Source organism: Anolis sagrei, chromosome 10 (assembly GCF_037176765.1).
Source record: "Anolis sagrei isolate rAnoSag1 chromosome 10, rAnoSag1.mat, whole genome shotgun sequence".
Classification (NCBI taxonomy): domain Eukaryota; kingdom Metazoa; phylum Chordata; class Lepidosauria; order Squamata; family Dactyloidae; genus Anolis; species Anolis sagrei.
Genome location: NC_090030.1, coordinates 3,178,777 through 3,199,588, shown reverse-complemented (window position 1 = coordinate 3,199,588; position 20,812 = coordinate 3,178,777). Strand labels below are relative to the sequence as shown.

The 20,812-nt window shown below is 40.9% G+C and overlaps 2 protein-coding genes and 1 non-coding gene across 4 annotated transcripts; 2 read left to right on the top strand and 1 right to left on the bottom strand.

Moving 5' to 3' along the window:
* Positions 1 to 1,894: 1,894 nt before the first annotated feature.
* On the top strand, positions 1,895 to 10,001 carry RPL39 (ribosomal protein L39). Its single transcript, XM_060756030.2, has 3 exons — positions 1,895 to 1,996; positions 5,759 to 5,862; positions 9,792 to 10,001. Exons 1-3 carry the CDS (start codon positions 1,994 to 1,996, stop codon positions 9,838 to 9,840), a joined length of 156 nt encoding a protein of 51 aa, XP_060612013.1. The 5' UTR covers positions 1,895 to 1,993; the 3' UTR covers positions 9,841 to 10,001.
* LOC132763240 (small nucleolar RNA SNORA69) lies at positions 6,312 to 6,447 on the top strand. Its single transcript, XR_009630240.2, has one exon. It is a non-coding gene; the product is annotated as a small nucleolar RNA SNORA69 (small nucleolar RNA).
* A 4,257-nt stretch (positions 10,002 to 14,258) lies between the features above and the next one.
* On the bottom strand, positions 14,259 to 20,290 carry SOWAHD (sosondowah ankyrin repeat domain family member D). Of its 2 annotated transcripts, XM_067471505.1 has the most exons (3): positions 20,104 to 20,290; positions 18,990 to 19,107; positions 14,259 to 17,248 (listed from the first exon to the last, which is right to left on the bottom strand). In XM_067471505.1, the coding sequence occupies exon 3, from the start codon at positions 17,057 to 17,059 to the stop codon at positions 16,064 to 16,066; it is 996 nt and encodes a 331-aa protein (XP_067327606.1). In that variant the 5' UTR covers positions 17,060 to 17,248; positions 18,990 to 19,107; positions 20,104 to 20,290; the 3' UTR covers positions 14,259 to 16,063. The 2 variants fall into 2 exon arrangements, with proteins under 2 accessions (XP_067327606.1, XP_060612011.2); XM_060756028.2 differs by lacking the exon at positions 18,990 to 19,107.
* Positions 20,291 to 20,812: the final 522 nt, after the last annotated feature.

Sequence of the window (20,812 nt, the reverse complement as noted above, 5' to 3'; positions counted from 1 at the left end):
GAGCGGTTTACAAGTAATATGTAAATACAATATATTATATTATTAGCATGGCATAATATTAATATATATTAGTATATTGTACTACACCATTATACTGTAATGTTATTAGAAATATTAGTAATTGCAGTTTCTCCTGACACGACAAAAGAAAAAGTAATATTACATGTAATATAAAATATATAAATTATAATATATAACTTAGTATTATATTGTATTACATTATACTATTATAAATTATACTAATATATTATATATATATTATATATTATACTATTATATATATTATAGTATATATTATTATAATTCATTATTATTATTATTATAGTGAGCATTATTGCTATGTTGATATTATTATACTATTATAAATTATACTATTATATATATTATATATTAAATTATACTATTATATATATTATAGTATATATTATTATAATCCATTATTATTATTATTATTATTATTATTATTATTATTATAGTGAGCATTATTACTATGTTGATGTTGTTATTATACTATTATATATATTATATATTAAATTATACTATTATATATATTATAGTATATATAATTATAATCCATTATTATTATTACTATTATTATTATAGTGAGCATTATTACTATGTTGATGTCATTATACTATTATAAATTATACTAATATATATAATATATATTAAATTATACTATTATATATATTAAAGTATATATAATTATAATCCATTATTATTATTATTACTATTATAGTAAGCATTATTACTATTATAGTGAGCATTATTACTATGTTGATGTTATTATACTATTATAAATTATACTATTATATATATTGTATATATTATTATAATCCATTATTATTACTATTATAGTGAGCATTATTACTATGTTGATGTTATTATTATACTATTATAAATTATACTATTATATATATTATAGTATATATTATTATTATAATCCTTGATTATTATTATAGTGAGCATTATTACTATGTTGATGTTGTTATTATACTATTATATATATTATATATTAAATTATACTATTATATATATCAGGGGTCCTCAAACTAAGGCCTGGGGGCCGGATGCGGCCCTCCAAGGTCATTTACCCGGCCCTCACTCAGGGTCAACCTAAGTCTGAAACTACTTGAAAGCACACAACAACAACAACAACAATCCTATCTCATCAGCCAAAAGCAGGCCCACACTTCCCACTGAAATACGAATAAGTTTATATTTGTTAAAATTGTTCTTCATCTTAATTAGTGAATTGTTTTAAAGTGTTCTTTGCACTACAAATAAGATATGTGCAGTGTGCATAGGAATTCATTCATGTGTTTTTCAAATTATAATCCGGCCCTCCAACAATTTTGGGGACTATGACCTGGCCCTCTGTTTAAAAAGTTTGAAGACCCCTGATATATATTATAGTATATTATAGTATATTATTATTATTATTATTATTATCCATTATTATCCATTATTATTATTATAATTAATATTATAGTGAGCATTATTACTTCGACAATACATTATTACTATGTTGTTTTATTATTTATTTATTTATTATCTATTTATCTATCTAATTATCTATATCTAATTATCTATCTAATTATCTATCTATCTAATATCTAATTATCTATCTATCTATCTATCTATCTATCTATCTATCTATCTATCTATCTATCTATCTATCTATCTATCTATCTATCTATCTATCTATCTATCTATCTATCTATCTATCTATCTATATTTATTTTTTGATTGATTGAGTGGAGTTTCCTGGAAGGAAACTCTTTCCCTGCTTGCTATATGGGCTAGTAAACCAACCAGGAGTGCTGAGGCGCTGCAGTGCCTGCTGGAGGCGCAAGGGGTCGCTGCGCCCTTCCGCTCTACAGCCTTTTAGAGGGAGAGTCTAGCCTCGCTCCTTCGCTCTCCCGTCATCCCTTGCGCGCCTCCCCTCTTCCTTTTCCTTTCAGCCATTGGCGTTGGCGGCAGAGCTGCGGATATGGTGAGTGAATCCGCCGCCATCCTCCCGCGGGGATGTGTCCCCGGAGACCGGGATCGGTTTTCGGCCTTCGTGGGGCTTTCCACGAGAGGGGTGGCGGGGAATTGTGGGGCGGGGGGCGCCCCACGAGTGGGTCCAAGCCCCCCAGTTAATACTCCAGAGCCTGGCTTCAAGGGCCCTCCTTCATAGCGTTGGATCCATTGCTCTGGCCTAATGCTGATCCTGGGAGTTGTGGTTTCACAAGACTTGGGGTTTTTACTGCCAAACAAGGCTGGTGCCCCACCAAACTACACATCCCAGGCTCCCAGGGCATAGAGCCGTGGCGATGGGTCTCAAACCGCATCCATTCTGCAGTGTAGATGGATAGAATCGCATGACCATTGTACTGTAATGTACTAATAGGAATATATACAATATCTCTCTGAGACCCTCGCCAATGACTAATCAAGACCAAACTTGGCACAGGGAGCCCCAATGACCCACTCTACATCCTGGTGCAGTTTGGAGGAGGACAGACCATGGATGATGGGACTTCAAGTACCTCCACTCCCATCTCAAGATTGCTGCAACCCTCATCTAATGACCAATCGAGACCAAACTTGGCACACAGAGCCCCCATGACCCACTCTACATCCTGCTGCAGTTTGAAGGAGGATGGATTTTGGATGATGGGATTTGCAGTACCTTCACTCACTTACTGAAACTACTGCCACCCTCATCCACTGACTGATAAAGACCAAACTTGGCACACAGAGCCCTCATGACCCACTCTACATCCTGCTGCAGTTTTGGAGGAGGGTTGACCATGGATGATGGGACTTGCAGTACCTTTACTCACTTACTGAAACCACTGCGACCCTAATCTAATGACTGATCAAGACCAAACTTAGCACACAGAGCCCCCATGACCCACTCTACATCCTGCTGCAGTTTTGGAGGAGGGTTGACCATGGATGATGGGACTTGCAGTACCTTTACTCACTTACTGAAACCACTGCAACCCTAATCCAATGACTGATCAAGACCAAACTTGGCACACAGAGGCCCCATGACCCACTCTACATCCTGCTGCAGTTTTGGAGGAGGGTTGACCATGGGTGATGGGACTTGCAGTACCTTTACTCACTTACTGAAACCACTGCGACCCTAATCCAATGACTGATCAAGACCAAACTTAGCACACAGAGCCCCCATGACCCACTCTATATCCTGCTGTTGTTTGGAGGAGGGTGGACCATGGATGATGGGACTTCAAGTACCTTCACTCCCTTCCTGAAAACAATGCAACCATCATCCAATGACCAATAACGACCAAACTTGACATACAGAACCGGCATTACCCACTTTCTCTAATAACCCGGGCAGCGCCTGGTCCCCAAGCTAGTATATAAATAAAAATGTAATGTTTGTTTGTGGGATTGACATAACTCAAAAATCACTGGACGAATGGACACCAAATTTGGACACAAGACACCTCTCAGGCCAACGAGTGACCACCACTCATAAAAATACTGAAAAATACAGGAGAAGAGACTTAAAAAGCCCCCCAAAAATATAAAAAATACATTACAACTCATGCACAAAACCACACGCAAACACACATATACACAAATATATATACACCGAGCACATATACACACTGGCCCACAGCAACGCGTGGCAGGGGACAGCTAGTCTTATATATAATGATAATCTTAATGTGCTATATTAATGATATAATATATATAATATAATATATTGATATATAATATATCAGTTGACATATAATATATGTTATAACATATTCTTATATATATATTATATCATATGATGTATATATAATGTATATTTTATAATATATATAATATTATAATATGTATTAAAGAATATAATAAATAAATTGATATATAATAATATAATATATTGATCAGAGCCTCCAGTGGCACAGTGAGTTAAACTGCTGAGCTTCTGAGCTTGTTGACCAAAAGGTCACAGGTTCAAATTCTGGGAGTGGCGTGAGCTTCCACTGTCAGCCCCAGCTTCTGCCAACCTAGCAGTTCGAAAACATTCAAATGTGAGTTGATGAATAGGTACCATCCAATGAGAAAGTATGGGTGCTCCATGCAGTCATGCCGGCCACATGACTTTGGAGGTGTCTACGGACAATGCCGGCTCTTCAGCTTAGAAATGGAGATGAGCACCACCCCCCAGAGTCTGACACGACTGGACTTAATGAAGAGGGGAAAACCCTTATCTATATTATATTGATAATATTATAATGTATTACTAATATAAAATAATAGCAATACAAATATCATAAATTCTAATGTATGTAATGTTAATAATAATGTTGTAATGTAACATATATCCTACAACTTATGATACAGTACAACATATTATATAATACTACTAGTATAATATCCTGCTAGCTATTATATATTATGGTATAATAATATAGTACAATATAATATATAATTGTATATTGTATATTACATGTAATATTACTAATGATATAGCAGTATAGTTGTATAGTACAATATAGTAATGTATAATACTAATATTGTGCTATATATACACACACACACATATACAATGTTAATAATAATGTAATACAATATAATTCTGCAATATATGTAATATTAATAATAATGTTGTAATGTAATGTATATCCTACAACTTATGATATAGTACAACGTATTATATAATACTATAATATACTGGTAGTTTTTATATATATTATGGTATAATAATATAGTACAATATAATATATAATTGTATATTGTATATTACAGGTAATATTACTAATGATATAGCAGTATAGTTGTATAGTACAATATAGTAATGTATAATACTAATATTGTGCTATGCTAATAATATATACACACACACACACACAATGTTAATAATAATATATTGTAATGCAATATAATTCTGCAATATATGTAATATTAATAATGTTGTAATGTAATATATATCCTACAACTTATGATATAGTACAACATATTATATAATACTACTAGTATAATATACTGGTAGTTATATATTATGGTATAATAATATAGTACAATATAATATATAATTGTATATTGTATATTACAGGTAATATTACTAATGATATAGCAGTATAGTTGTATAGTACAATATAGTAATGTATAATACTAATATTGTGCTATATATACACACACACATATACAATGTTAATAATATATTGTAAAATGATGTAATGTATATCCTACAACTTACGATATAGTACAACATATTATATAATACTACTAGTATAATATGCTGCTAGTTATTATATATTATGGTATAATAATATAGTACAATATAATATATCATAATATAATTGTATTTTGTATATTACATGTAATATTACTAATATGTAGCAGTATAGTTTTATAGTATAATATAGTAATGTATAATACTAATATTGTGCTATGCTAATAATACATATATATACACACATATACAATGTTAATAATAATATATTGTAATACAATAGAATTCTGCAAATAACACCGTATTATAATTATTATATTAAGAAAGACCTCCTTATTGTCATCTGTTACCCACTTTTCAAATAATAAGCACGGGAGGCCTTCTGTCGACAATAAAGCAAAATAATTCGCAATGGTTTTGGCTGTGTAACGTTTGAATTCTTGCTGCAATTCACCACAGGCTAATATGGCCATAGGCTTCCTAATGTACTTTTTAAAGGAGTTTCTCAATGTTAAAACAGGTTAATGGTAATGATGGCTTCCAAACACGTTCCTTTTCTCTCTCCAGTCGTCCCACAAGACGTTCAAGATCAAACGCTTCCTGGCTAAGAAGCAGAAGCAGAACCGGCCGATTCCCCAATGGATCCGGATGAAAACCGGCAATAAGATCAGGTGAAGACACTGTTTGCGTGGCAAAGGTTGTATATTATTGGCTTCAAGGAGGAATAAACGTCGGCATCCGGAGCCAGATAATGGGGATGCTATAATACAAGTTCCATGTTTTCTAAGTGCAGGAAATCAAGCCATGCCTTTTAGAAAGCGGTGTTGAATTTCATACCTTGGCAATTCTGTGTGGAGAGCCAGAATGATATTTCCCTAGATGTACTCCATCGTGACACTGTTTGCTGTCTGATCTGTCTGTAAACATCCTGAGTTTGAAGGCCTTTCCTTCAAAGTATTTCTTTCAAAGAGAAAATAATGCTTTCCCCAGATTGTTGATGCATCTCCTCATCTGCACCTGGTTATCTCCCTTTCTGAAAATGCTGTTAGTCTCCTTTGAGAAACCTTTCTTCCCCATATTTTTCCACTAGCAAAGCCTCGTAATTAAGTTCTCCATTCCCAAAGCAGGCTGCAATTGCAGTGCTTCCTTCCGTGGGAGCCCTGCCATGTCCCTGCTGAGAGTAAACAACGCTGTTCCCTGGGATTCGATCTCGCCTCTTTCCCGGCGAAACTCATCTCCTTTGAGCAGTGACAAGCTTTGTGGGAAACGCTGAGGGAATGTAAAGGCTGTGAAATGTCTTGTTTGGGTTTTTTCTTGGGGGGGGGGGGGGGAGCACATCTTTGATTCCCTTTCCACCCTGATGAAAGTGTATCCTTTCCATTTACATCCCTTTTATTATGGTGGAAAGATCATTGAAACTTCTTTGAGAGAGCAGATTATGAGATTGTGTCATAATTAAATAAAGTCTCAAACATTACAGTATTTAATGCATTGTTGAAGGCTTTCATGGCCAGAATTACTGGGTTGTTGTGAGTTTTCCAGGCTGTATGGCCATGTTCCTGAAGCATTCTTTCCTGACTTTTTGCCTGCATCTATGGCAGGTATCATCAGGCTACCAGTACTAAAACATTCTAAAATAATAACAGTAAATAAAGAACAATACTCAAACATGCGAATTCCAGACAAGAAGTAATCAGGGCCAGCTAATCATCTCCCAACAAAGCATTTCCCCAGGCAGTAAGAAGCCAGACCTTGAAACTGCTAGGCCATTAAATGCTAATTAAGGTGGCCAATTGAAACATTCACTCCTACCTCAAACAGACAAGAGTTCTTTCTCCCACCTGGACATTATTCCAAAGATATATAAACCCCATTTTCCTCGTTTCCAACTGATCTCACAACCTCTGAGGATGCCTGCCATAGATGCGGGTGAAACGTCAGGAGAGAATGCTTCTGGAACATGGATACACAGCCCAGAAATCACACCAATCCATTACAGTATTTGCGTAGCAGAGAATCTTATCACATACATCATATTTTAGTTTGCCGTCCATGAGTTTTCACCATCAGATAATACTTTCTAGAAGTGCCATTAAAACTTAATTAAGACCTCTGTTGATTAAATGTTAATCAGTGTGGTAATATTTAATTCATTGGGGCAGTTTTCTGGATCAGACTGATGAACCTCCGTTTGCAGAGGACATAAGGAATAAATAAATGAAATGTCTTGTTGAGTACAGGCCGTCCCTGAGTTACAAACATCCAAGTTTGTAGTTAAGTATGGGGCTAAAACAGAAAGAAGTGAGAGACGTCTACCTTTAGGTAAAACCCATTCCTAGGAGAGTCATTATCATGGAGATAAGGAGTCTGCATTGAAGCTTTATTCCCAATCCTTGTCTCCACAACTTTTCCAAAATCCAATGTACACAGGGACAGAAAGTGAGGGAAAATCTGAACAGGGGCACAGGTAGCAACACAACCACCACAGGAGTGTTCACCCTTCCCTGTGCTATCCAAAGCATGTGTGTGTATGTGCTGGAGTTTCACTTTAAATATGTCCCTGTCTCAATTTACAAACAAATTCAACTGAAGAGGAAAAATACAGAACCAGTCTTGTTTACAACTTGGGGACTGACTGTAATACCTTTTAGTTACTGGAAATCTTACAGCCCGCTCTGGTAACTCAATATCAAGGTTTGGAGATGCACTGAAGTGTTTGCAAGCAGACCTCTAAAAGTGGTAGTAACCACAGAAGACCTTAGTAACTCCTGTAGATTTTAATAACCAAAAATGTCCATAATCAATATTATAATGTAATGCAATATACTACTACTACTAATAATAATAATGATGTTTTTTTTTTTTTTTTGGTCGTGTCAGGAGCGACTTGCAAGTCGCTTCTGGTGTGAGAGAATTGGCCGTCTGCAAGGATGTTGCCCAGGGGATGCCTGGATGATTTGATTTTTTTTAATCATCCTTGTGGGAGGCTTCTCTCATGTCCCCGCATGAGGAGCTGGAGCTGATAGAGGGACCTCATCTGCCTCTCTCCGGATTTGTACCTGCGACCTGTCGGTCTTCAGTCCTGCCGGCACAAGGGTTTAATCCACTGCGCCACCGGGGATCCAATAATGATAATAATATATTATAATTATATATTTATATTGCCTGTAATATTCCTAATATTATTGCAATATACAATATAATAATAATTAATACTAATACTGCAATATATATCTTGTAAGCCACCCTGAGTCCCCTTTGGGGTGAAAAGGGTGGCATATAAATGTTATTATTATTATTATTATTAATCCCCCCCCCCCCCGGCCACCATCGCCCAGCAACGCATCAATAAAACAAGAAAGCAATAAACAAAACCATACAATGTGATACAAATAAATACAAATCACATATAACAATAACACACAAGGATTTAAAAACCTATGGCCATGAGATAAACATTAACATGAGATAAACTCCACCAGTGTTCACATTTGGGCATATTGTGTATTCGTGTACAGTAGGGGTCTTCAATCGTTAGTGGGGTTCAGAATGCTCTTTGTAGGTGAACTATAAATCCCAGCAACTACAACTCCCAAATGATAAAATCTATTTTTTGAGTGAAGGACATACATTGGGTTGTTAGGTGTCTTGTGTCCAAATTTGGTGTCAATTCGTCCAGTGGTTTTTGAGTTCTACTAATCCCACAAACAAACATTACACTTTTATTTATATAGATAGTATAGGTAAAGGTTTTCCCCTGACATTAAGTCCAGTCGTGCCCGACTGGGAGTTGGTGCTCATCTCCATTTCAAAGCCGAAGAGCCAAAGGTAATAGTTTAAAATTTAAAAAATAAATGCTGGGCATGAACAAGGTAAGATATATTTGGTAGATAAAAAAGTGAGGGGTGTAGTCCAACGCAGTAGTAAATAAATAAATAGAAAGAAAGGCTATGTTGTAATTTATTTAGGAATGTTTATGAGGTGAGAACTACTGACCAGTGTTGATCTTTCAATATCAGGGTGATAAGATCGCAATACTGTGCAGCTACACGCCATATTTTAACCAATTGAAACTTCAAGAAATAACTTGGAGAGTGCATTACAATAGAATAAACCTGATGCAGTCAAGGCACAGATAACTGCAATCATGTCAGAATGGAATCACTAGGTTCTTGTGGGTTTTTTCGGGCTATAGGGCCATGTTCTAGAGGCATTTCTCCTGACGTTTCGCCTGCATCTATGGCAGGCATCCACAGAGGTAGTCAGAATGACTCAGGAAAGGTTATCACTGCAACTGTAAAAGTCTGGAAGAGCTACTTTTGTGAAAATAGTATACCAAAGCTTCCTTGCATGCTGACGTTTCTCTTTCCAACCCAGCAGAAGAGCCATTCTTGGAAACATAAGATGCTTGGTAGAAATACGCTGGAGGGAGAGAGGGGGGAATGGTGTGGGAAAGCCACCCTTGCTCAGCTCGCAACCCTTTGTAAAGCATGGGTGCCGCGCATGAATTCCAAGCGGGGTTCCTCTTGGCTTGGTTGGGGCTGGTTTTCAGGTCTGCCGGGCCGTGCCTTGCGTACTAATGCCGCCCCTTTTGTTCCAGGTACAACTCCAAGCGGAGGCACTGGAGGAGGACCAAGCTGGGCCTGTGAGGAGTTCCCAAGCCCCAGAAATGGCCCCTTTCGACCAATCCGCCACAGCTCTTATTTGTCAGGGCTGAACGCCGTCAACATATTGTGCAGTTTTCCTTTCTTTCCTGAAACTTTTTGAGGTTTTTTTTTCCCTCCCAAGAATTAAAACCAAATAATGGGGACCTTTGTGTTTGGCGTTTTTTGTCCTTCGGTTCCCAAGCCTCCCATCCATACGCCCGTGAAGAAAGAGGCTCATTAATAAACATGAGATAAAGCGCACTCTCGCAAATGAGCGGCTTCTGCTTGGGTTTCCTGCCTATGCCGGCTCTACGCTGGAGAGTTGGCAGCCAGACAAAGGAAAGGCGAACGGTTGCAAATTCGACATAAATTCCCTCAAAGTTGAGTCTCCCAACTGTACTTTTGTGGGCAAATGGCTTGAAACGAGGCAAAAAATCACAGGTAGATAGGAAAGGTGAGCAGAAGTAAGGGCAAAGTAAGGGAGATGGGCTGTAGGCCTTAAAAAGCAAGAAATAAAGTAACACAATGGTGAGAAAGGGAGGTAGCTTTGCTGTGCACTGGGTATGCTCACATTGTGAAAGGAGGAAGTGTTGGTTTCGCTTCCCTTCCCTTCAAAAATGATGCAGAGTCAACACTATGCAACACAATTTTTGTTCCTGGATTCTAAATGTCATTTCCTAATTGGTTCTATCATAAAAACTTGGGGAAAGTTTATTAAACTGGAAACACTTTGTTTTTGTGGGAGGAACATGAGGAAGAACTTACTGACTGTGAGAGCCGTTCAGCAGTGGAACTCTCTGTCCCGGAGTGTGGTGGAGGCTCCTTCTTTGGAGGCTGTTAAACAGAGGCTGGCTGGCCATCTGTCAGGGGTGCTTTGAATGCAATATTCCTGCTTCTTGGCAGAATGGGGTTGGACTGGATTATTATTATTATTATTATTATTATTATTATTATTATTAACTTTATTTGTACCCCGCTAGCATCTCCCGAAGGACTCGATGCGGCTTACACAGGCCGAAGCCTCAAACACAATACAAAAAAAAACATATCACAGCAATAAACAAAGCAAATCAAAACAATTAAGCAAAATAAACAACAATGACATACATCAAGACACTATTAAAACTGGTTCGGCCGGCGCAATGGGGTACAGGGTTAAAAGTGCTGATATGGCAGGAGGAACGTAGGATTAAAGTGTGATGTGCAGCAACATTTGTTGTACTAAAGTGCTTCCAGGACTTGGGATGGGGATTCCTAGTTTGGGAAGGCACAACGGAACAGCCAAGTTTTTAAATTCCTTTTGAAAACGGCTAGAGTGGGGGCCTGTCTGAGATCTTTTGGGAGGGCGTTCCAAAGTCTGGGGGCCGCCACGGAAAAGGCCCTGTCACGCGTCCCCACCAAGCGCGCTTGCGACGTGGGTGGGATCACGAGCAGGGCCTCTCCGGATGACCGTAACGAGCGTGTGGGTTCGTAGATGGAGATGCGGTCACGCAGGTAGGGTGGTCCCAAACCGTTCAGGGCTTTATAGGTGAGCACCTGCACCTTGAATTGGGCCCGGAAGATGAATGGCAGCCAGTGGAGCTCCTTAAACAGAGGGGTAGACCTCTCTTGATAATGAGCTCCGGTTAGCATCCTGGCTGCTGCACGTTGGACCAATTGCAGTTTCCGGGCCGTCTTCAAGGGTAGCCCCACGTAGAGCGCATTGCAGTAATCCATTCTAGAGGTGACCAAGGCGTGGACCACCCCGGCCAGATCAGCCTTCACGAGGTATGGTCGCAGTTGGCGCACAAGTCTCAGTTTATGGCCCAGGAGGTCTCTTCCATGAATCTTTGATTCTATGAACATCATTTTACTATAGTTTTTCCATAAATATCTCAACCCATTGTGGCAGCCACAAAAACAAAGTTTCTGGACTGGAAACAACTAGTTCCAAAGTAAGGACTAATAATATAATATATTATATTGTATATACATATAATATTTATAATATTATAAAGTAATACAATATAATACTAGTAATAATAATACAATATTATATATTTACATTGTAATGTTACTAATAATATTACAATATAATGGTATAGTGCAATATAGTAATTATAATACTGATACTGTACTATGGTAATAATATAATATATTGTATGGAAATATATCTTGTAAGCCGCTCTGAGTCCCCTTCGGGGTGAGAAGGGCGGCATATAAATGTTGTAAATTAAATAAATAAATAAGGACTGCACAATTAAACAGGAAATAAACATTTTCAGGAGCAACATGTTTCAGTAGTGGAATCACTACATTGAAAAGGAAGCTGGGCATCTAAGAAAGTACGGCAAACTTCCCTTACAGTCCAGGTATAGCAGATATTGTAGTTTAGTGGGAAATATAAGGTATTGTAGTTTGGTGGGCAATGGCCCTCCAGGATCTCCGCAAAGCTTCTTTTCCTGGAAACCAATTAGTGGGACTTTTTAGCACGAGACAAAAGGGGATTCAGGTCCTTTATGTTCAAAACACAAGCTATCACTGAACTACAGTATTATTATTATTACATTTATTTACATGACACATTTTCTCTCGATAGAGACTTCAAGGTAAAGGTTTCCCCTTGACATTAGGTCTAGCCGTGTCCGACTGAGCAGTGGTGCTCATCTCCATTTCTAAGCTGAAGAGCCGGCGCTGTCCAGAGACACCTAGGTCATGTGGCCTGCATGGAGCACCATTCCTGCCGTAGCTGTACCTATTGAGCTCACATTTGTGTGTTTTGAAACTGCTAGGTTGGCATTAGGTGGGTCTAACAGCCGGAGCTCACCCTGCTGCCTGGATTCGAACTGCCAACCTTTTGGTCAGCAAGTTCAGCAAATCAGTCATTTAACCCTTTGTTCCATCAAGGGGCATTATACTATATAATACTAATATTGTGCTCTGCTAATATTGAGCACCCGGTGGCACAGTCAGTTAAACCACTGAGCTGCTCGGCTTGTTGAGGTTGGAGGTTCAAATCCGGGGAGTAGTGTGAGCTCCCACTGTTAGGTCCAGCGGGAAGGCAATAGCTTTCCATGCAGTCATGCCAGCCACATGACCTTGTAGGTGTCTGCGGACAATGCCGGCTTTGGCTTAGAAATGGAGATGAGCAGCAACCCACAGAGTCAAACACAACTGGACTTAATAGCAGGGAAAACTTTTACTTTTTAATAATATATATACATATATTGATATTAGGGATTTGTAGTTTGGTAAGGACAACAGGAGCTCACCCCGCTCCCCAGATTCAAACGTATTGTCGAAGGCTTTCATGGCCGGAATCACTGTGTTGTAGGTTTTTTTGAGCTATATGGCCATGTTCTAGAGGCATTCTCTCCTGACGTTCCGTCTGCATCTATAGCAAGCATCCTCAGAGGTAGTGAGGTCTGTTGGAAATAGGAAAAGGGGTTTATATATCTTTGGAATGACCAGGGTGGGACAAAGGACTCAACAGCACAACAACAGAGAGGAAACAAACAAGGACATCTAATCACCTCTCAACAAAAGATTGCTCCAGGCACTGTCAGGCCATTATATGCTAATCAAGGTGGTCAGTTGAACATTCCCACCTAGTTCCAGCAGACAAGAGTCCTTTGTCTCACCGTGGTCATTCCACAGATACATAAACCCTTTTGCCTAGTTCCAACAGACCTTACTACCTCTGAGGATGCTTGCCATAGATGCAGGCGAAACGTCAGGAGAGAATGCCTCTAGAACATGGCCATATAGCCAGGAAAAGCCTACAACAACTCAAACTGACAACCTTTTGGTCAGCAAGTCCAGCAGCTCAGCTGTTTAACCAGGGGCTCCTGATAGAGAATTCTGCAGAAGTTAATTGGTGGGACTTCTTTGAATCCTCCCTTCAATGTCTGTACAGAACGCAACATTCTGAAATCTAAATGATGACTCCTTGCAATTTTAGCAGGAGTCTACAGGAACGTTTTGACAGTATATCCTTACCAAGTTTGTAAAGAGTTGTTTGTCATGGACACAAGAAACAAGGCAAGAAAGTGTATTTACTTTTCGGCGCATTGGCTCCTCAATGTTTGCTTTGGTCTTTGGTGTGTATAGCTGTAATAACCTCCCTTCCCATTTCTACCTGAAAGGACTCTTGCCGGGCCTCTTTTGTGCTTCGGGCTTGGCACTCGATCCAAAAAGGAAAGGGCTGCCATTGGCTGAACCGGAGGGAGGAATTGCAACCAAGAGAGACGTATCTAGCAGTGTTATTAAGCTCGGTAAATAAGATTGTACTGTTGGAACTATGGAATGGTTCTCTGGTTTCTATGTAAGGTAACAATTGTGTATTTGCAATGTTAGAGGATTAACGAATGGAGGAACACATCCCATATTAAATGTTACAATACACTGGCTCTTGTTATGCTGGAGCTCTTCATTCCCCTCCAAAAACATCACCTCTGCAAATAAATCTGATGGGAATCATAGAGCAGACACACAGCTTTGCTTCTCCACCATCAAGGCTTTTGTTTTATTTGGAACTGCAAAGGTTCTTATGGCGTTGAGAAACTTTTTAAACAAGGAGTGCTGAAATCATTTCCTTTTTCATAGCCCAGAACAAGTCGTACTTCCCCAATTGCATCCGGGGGGAAAAAGAAAGAAGAGTGGGTTGCCTTATAATAAGAAATAAGTGCTTGATGCCACACAAGATTTGGTGACTATTTCAATGCCTATCCTGACAGTTCGTCAATCGACTTCAAGGCGGAATCCGCCTCTGCTTTGAATCACCATCCTACCACATTGAAGCATCCCTGAGAAGCACATCTTTCATTTTGAAATCTCACTACCAAACACACATTTTGATTTCCATGTGTTTGGTAGCACAGTAGAGTCTCACTTATCTGCCATAAACGGGCCGGCAGAACATCGGATAAATGAAAATGTTGGATAATATGGAGTGTCCTGTTAGCCATCTAAAAAGGTGCTAGACACCTAGAATACTAACACCATGGACTCAAAGAGTTAAGGCAAGGCAATGCTTCTCGGCTAGAGGGGCCCAGTGGGAAGTGCTGTCTTAATCTTCTCTCCTGTAAAGCTTAAGCTGGCCAAAAGCTTCTGTTGTCCTTTGGACTGTTGATATAATAATACTGCTAAATGCAGCAGCTAAGAAGGCCTGTTTTGGATTGCTTGGCCTGGGATTAACAGACAATGTCCCAAGCCATTGTTCTCAGTAACTCTGTGGCAGAAAAAAGGAGGGGTCCAGCAAAGGAGCTCTATACAAGAAATGGAATAGACCAACTAAGGATCGGCCTCTAGAGATTTTTATGCTCCAATTAAGATTAAGGTGTGGAAGGGGAGTGTGAAAATCACGGAGGGAAGGAGAGAGGATGCTTCCACTTCTGGTCCTGCCTCATTTCCCCTTTTCCTCCTCCTCCTTGTATTGCCTTTTTCACTTATTGGGAATGGAGAGAGAGTTGGGGAGCATTCCTTTAATTGAAGGGGAAATGCTGGAGGAAAACGGGGCATCGGATAAGACGGAAGGTTGGATAAGCAAGACTACTGTATGTTTTACTGCACACCATATTCGCCCAACTCCACAAAGCAAGACCGACGTCTGAACATTTTCAAGGATCAGAGAGAAGGGGTTTTAGTGATCCATATGGCATATTGATACTTAGGATTCATAGCCAAATAAGAACAAATGGCATTGAATAATCCCTTCTTTTTGCCATTTGTTCTTATTTGGCTATGTATAGGCCGTTTTTCCTGTTTGAGAGTAATGCACATGGATTGCAGAGTTTCCCCCCTTAGGGCAGAATTCCACACTTTTGCAGGACAGTACATAAACAATCCTACTTACACACTTCCGTGTAGGAAGCAAAGAGAGATGGAAGACTTGTTCCAGTTTGCAAACCTAGCCATGCCAACTCTCCTCCATGTTGTTTCCTTGGAAATGAAGGATCTGGCCAATGGAAGGTTTTTGGGAGCATTGTTTGGAGGTAATATTGATCCAGTTAAGCAACTTCAGAGTTTCCAATAGTAGTCGTACGACGGAGCAATGTTTGGAGGCAATATCAATCCTGTTAGGCAACTTCCGAGTTTCCAGTAGTAGCCATACAATGGAGCAATGTTTGGAGGCCATTTCAAGGTCCCATTAGGCAACTTCTAGTTTCCAACCCGCTTTCATCCCATCGTACGACGATGGATAGTGTTGGAATCTGCTCACAGGTAACACAGGTCACTGAGTTGATGTCTAAAGCTCCTGGAAAAATGCGACCGCTTGCTTGAACACGTTCCGGAAATAAGAGAGCCTGGGAGCCGCTCTCTGGCTTTGTGGTTCCTTGTTGCCCGCTTTCAATGCGTTCCCAAGGCCGCCTCGCCTCGACGGGACACAATTGTTGTTGTTGACGTTGCCTTTGGCTTCGGTAGCCAAGTCTTCCTCGCTGGCACCCAAGAGCTCCTTCAGCTCCCTGGGAGCATCAGCTCGGAGGCACTGCCAGGCCTTGCGCCCGTTGTGGTCCCGGAGACCCACGTCGGCCCCGAAGGCCCCTACCAACACCTTCATGACCATCTCGCGGCCCTGAAGTGCGGCCAAGTGCAGCGGAGTGAGCCTTCCGCTGGCCGTCAAGACGTTGACGTCGACCGGGCAATGGTTCCTCTCCGCGAAGGCCACCACCTGGATCAAGTCCTCATGCTGACCGTGTTTGGCCAGCCAATGCAGGACGGTGAAGCCCGTCACGAAGTCCTTCCTTATGAGCAAACTGGGGTCTTTCTCCAGCAAGTGGAGGGCGTTCTCGATGTCCCCGTGGGCCACCGTCACCATCCACTCATGCTCCAAGGGGTCCAGAGCCAAGGAGAGGTCCTCAGGGCCGAGTTCCTCCGCATCGACGTCACCACCGCTCTCATTTCGAGAAGCCGACAACCACGCAGGTTTGGCTTGGCTGCTCTGCAGAAGGATCTCCTTCAGCCCTTTCCTCCTGGTGCTGCCCCAACCCATTGAGAGCCTCGCTGTGTCCATCCCTGATGACATCCAGTGGCCGGAACGCCTGCTGGACCGGCCCAGACTCCGGTTGAAACTGGACGGCTGCCTGTGGCGGAGAGTCGGGGTCCCTCCTCGGATGCTAAGACTTGGAGACTGGCTTCCGACAGCCGGAGCCTTGAAGGCTTCCTCTTGGGCACGCGGTGCCATGTCCACGGAAATTTTCAGATGCTCCTCTTGCAAGGTGTCGTCTTTTGACTTCTCCGCCATGGTGCAGCGATGCTTCCAAGTCAATCATTTAAGGCCAGTTCTCTTCCACGCAAAGCCACGTTTCCGATGCTTCGTTGAGCAGGGAGCAGCAATGCTTCTAGGTCTTCCAACTTTCATCATTTAAGGCCGGTTCTTTTCTGCGCAGAGCCGCATTTCGGGTTCCCGCAAGGCTGGGCTTCCTGGTTCTGCCTGAAGTGAAAGAGGAACAAACACATATCACTTAGGTGGAAGAAAATAGCGATTGTGAAAGAGGCTTCGGGCAACGGCTGTCCTGCCCGAAAGAGGCACAAGACATTTGCACTTGGAAGGAATATAGGTTCTATTCCCCTCCTCCTCCCCACAAAGTTTGCAATATTCCCCTTCTAAAAACAATACATGTCATTCATTTCTGTCATACTTGTCTGTCTTCTTTCATTCTTTTTCCCAATTAGGTTAATAGCAGCTTTGCTCTTTATGGGCTGTGTATGATTCAGCTTACTGCTGAGGGAGGGGGAGATTTTGAGTTATTTCATGCGTATGTGGCCTTCCCAGCCATTTGTCCGAACCCGTTTTATAGCACAGAGACGGTTGGGTAAGTCTCCTGAGTTTCTCAGGAACTATTTTCCAAATGCCTTTAGTCCAGAGGCCTGCCATTTATTTGGTGGGCTCAAACTGCAGCCGGAAGGCAAGTGCTCTTGAGAAGAAGGGACAGAAAGGTACCAGATCCCTTCTGAATTTGCATGCTAAGCAGGGTCATACCTGGTCAGCACTTGGATGGGAGGCCAACAAGAAATACAGGCTTCTGCAAGCTATAGTTCAGAGGAATGAGCTTGAAAAATCACCTCTGACCATTCCTTGCTTTGAAAAACTATGAAATTGATGGTGTCACCATAAGTAGACAGTAGAAAATGGATTGTACAACTGCAACATAAAAGATTTGGACATTTCCCTCTCTCTATACACACACACACACACACACATATATATATATATATATATACATACACACACACACATACATACACATACATATACACATACATACACGCACGCGCACACATACTGACTGCAACATACAAGATTTGGATACTTTCCTATTTATGTGTGTGTGTGTATGTATATATATGTCTATACTTCTATACATACATACACACACACACACTGGTTGCAACATACAAGATTTGGATACTTTCCTCTGTGTGTGTGTGTATGTATGTATGTATATATGTCTATACATACTCATACATACACACTCACACACTGGTTGCAACATACAAGATTTGGATACTTTCCTCTGTGTGTGTGTGTATGTATGTATGTATATATGTCTATACATACTCATACATACACACTCACACACTGGTTGCAACATACAAGATTTGGATACTTTCCTATGTGTGTGTGTCTATACATACACACACAAACATACACACACATACACTGGTTGCAACATACAAGATTTGGATATTTTCCTATATTTGTGTGTGTATGTATACACACACACACATACATACCTACACAAACACATACATATACACACACACACACAAGCTTGTGTAGCTACAACATACAAGATTTGGGCATTTTCTATTATACAGAAACACACACACACATGCACACACACTCTCCCTACTATGTTTTCACAACTTAATGATAAGCCTGAAAGAAGAGACTTGGAGAAACTATTTTGTTCCTTTGTTCGAACGACCTCAACGAATTACGGTTGTTTTGTGCCTTTTGGAATTATGCTACTGCAGACTTTGCATTCTGGAAGGAATAGGTGCTTAGACTAACTAACTAACTAACTAACTAACTAATTGTTCTAAAGCTGACTTCAAGTATTAAATAGAGATTTCCTTCCGGAAATAACATCTCCAACTTGTTAAAAGCAGTGGCAATGAGATCCCGTTGCAAACATGCTCAATTTCCACTTGAAGGAGGAATGACTTACCCTTCTGGCTTAGTTTGCAAATGGCTTTTTCCCATCCAAATGTGGCTTCTTCCTTTGGTGAAAGTGCTGGGCTTTCATTTCCTGTTTCCTCGACTGAAATGATACGAGTGGAAAAACCCTTAAGAGGAAAAGACAGAAAGACTGCTTCAGGGTTTCCTAATGGCTAGCCCAGGCATGGGCAAACTTTGGCCCTCCTTCCAGGTGTTTTGGACTTCAACTCCCACAATTCCTGGCCTCGGGCCCTTTATTTTTCCCCCTCAGCTGCTTAAGCACCTGTTAAAAATGCACCTGTTCTGACTTACATACACATTCAACTTAAGAACAAACCTGCAGAACTTGGGGATGGCAATGTAGACGGAGCACCCAAGCTGATGATTAATTCATCTGTTCTGACTTACATACACATTCAACTTAAGAACAAACCTGCAGAACTTGGGGACGGCAATGTAGACAGAGCACCCAGGCTGATGAAAATTCACCTGTTCTGACTTACATACACATTCAACTTAAGAACAAACCTGCAGAACTTGGGGATGGCAATGTAGATGGAGCACCCAAGCTGATGAAAATGCACCTGTTCCGACTTACATACACATTCAACTAAAGAACAAACCTGCAGAACTTGGGGACAGCAATGTAGACGGAGCACCCAAACGCCCTTCCTGATGAAAATTCACCTGTTCTGACTTACATACACATTCAACTTAAGAACAAACCTGCAGAACTTGGGGACGGCAATGTAGACAGAGCACCCAAACGCCCTTCCTGATGAAAATGCACCTGTTCTGAGTTACATACACATTCAATGATGGCGCACCCAAACATCCTGGAGCACCCAAACGCCCTTCCTGATGCATATGTATCCTTCCAACGGCAAGGTCAAAGATTGCAGAGCATGAGGGGACTTTCTCAAGCCACAGCGCACCTCTTTAAATAGGCCGAAAGCGAAAGCGACGCATGAGAGAAGAGGCACGGTCATAGTTTCGGGTCACTTCAGTGCTCACGACACTCGAATGAATGGTTTCCCCTTTCTGCTTGGAGTCCTGCCTTCCTGCTCGACTTGTAAACACAGCCAAGCTTTCTGTATCCTTTGGGAAAGACAAGGACGTCTCACCTGTCTGGAAGCACCTGTCCGCTTGCTTGTCGTCTTGCTGTTCCGGCTGGCCGTTCCCCTTGTTGTGCCCGTCCCTTTGGGCTCCTCCTTCTCCTCCTTCCGTGCCTCTTTGCACAGTTTGCCTTTGTGCACAGTTTGCCATCGGGGAGTTTCGCAGCTTGGCACAAAAGCCGGCAGCAACGGCAACGTGACCTTTGCTCTCCCCGTTGCCTAGGCCCTTTTCGCATGCCAGAGATCTCCTTTCATCCACACTGCAGAATGCATGCGGTCTGGTTCCACTTTAATTGCCGCTGGTTGATGCCGTGGAAAGTTGGCAAAAAAAGGAGAATTGCAAAATTCCCAGGACTCTGTTGCACGGAGTGTCAAACCGCATTAAATGCAACATCGTAATGGTTGCAGCTATAACTGTCTATTTGCAAATCCAAAGAAGGCCCTTCTACCAAAGACAATCTTAGAATCTTAGAACTGGAAGAGACCTCATGGGCCATCCAGTCCAACCCCATTCTTCCAAGAAGCAGGAAAAATGCATTCAACAAGCTTAAAACAAGCTATAATAAAACCGCTGTTGAAAAAACCATCACTGGACCCCACTCAATTAGACAACTATCGGCCAGTTTCCAATCTCCCCTATTTGGGCAAAGTCCTGGAACGTGTGGTGGCAGCGCAACTCCAGGGATTTCTGGTAGACACTGATTATCTTGATCCGGCA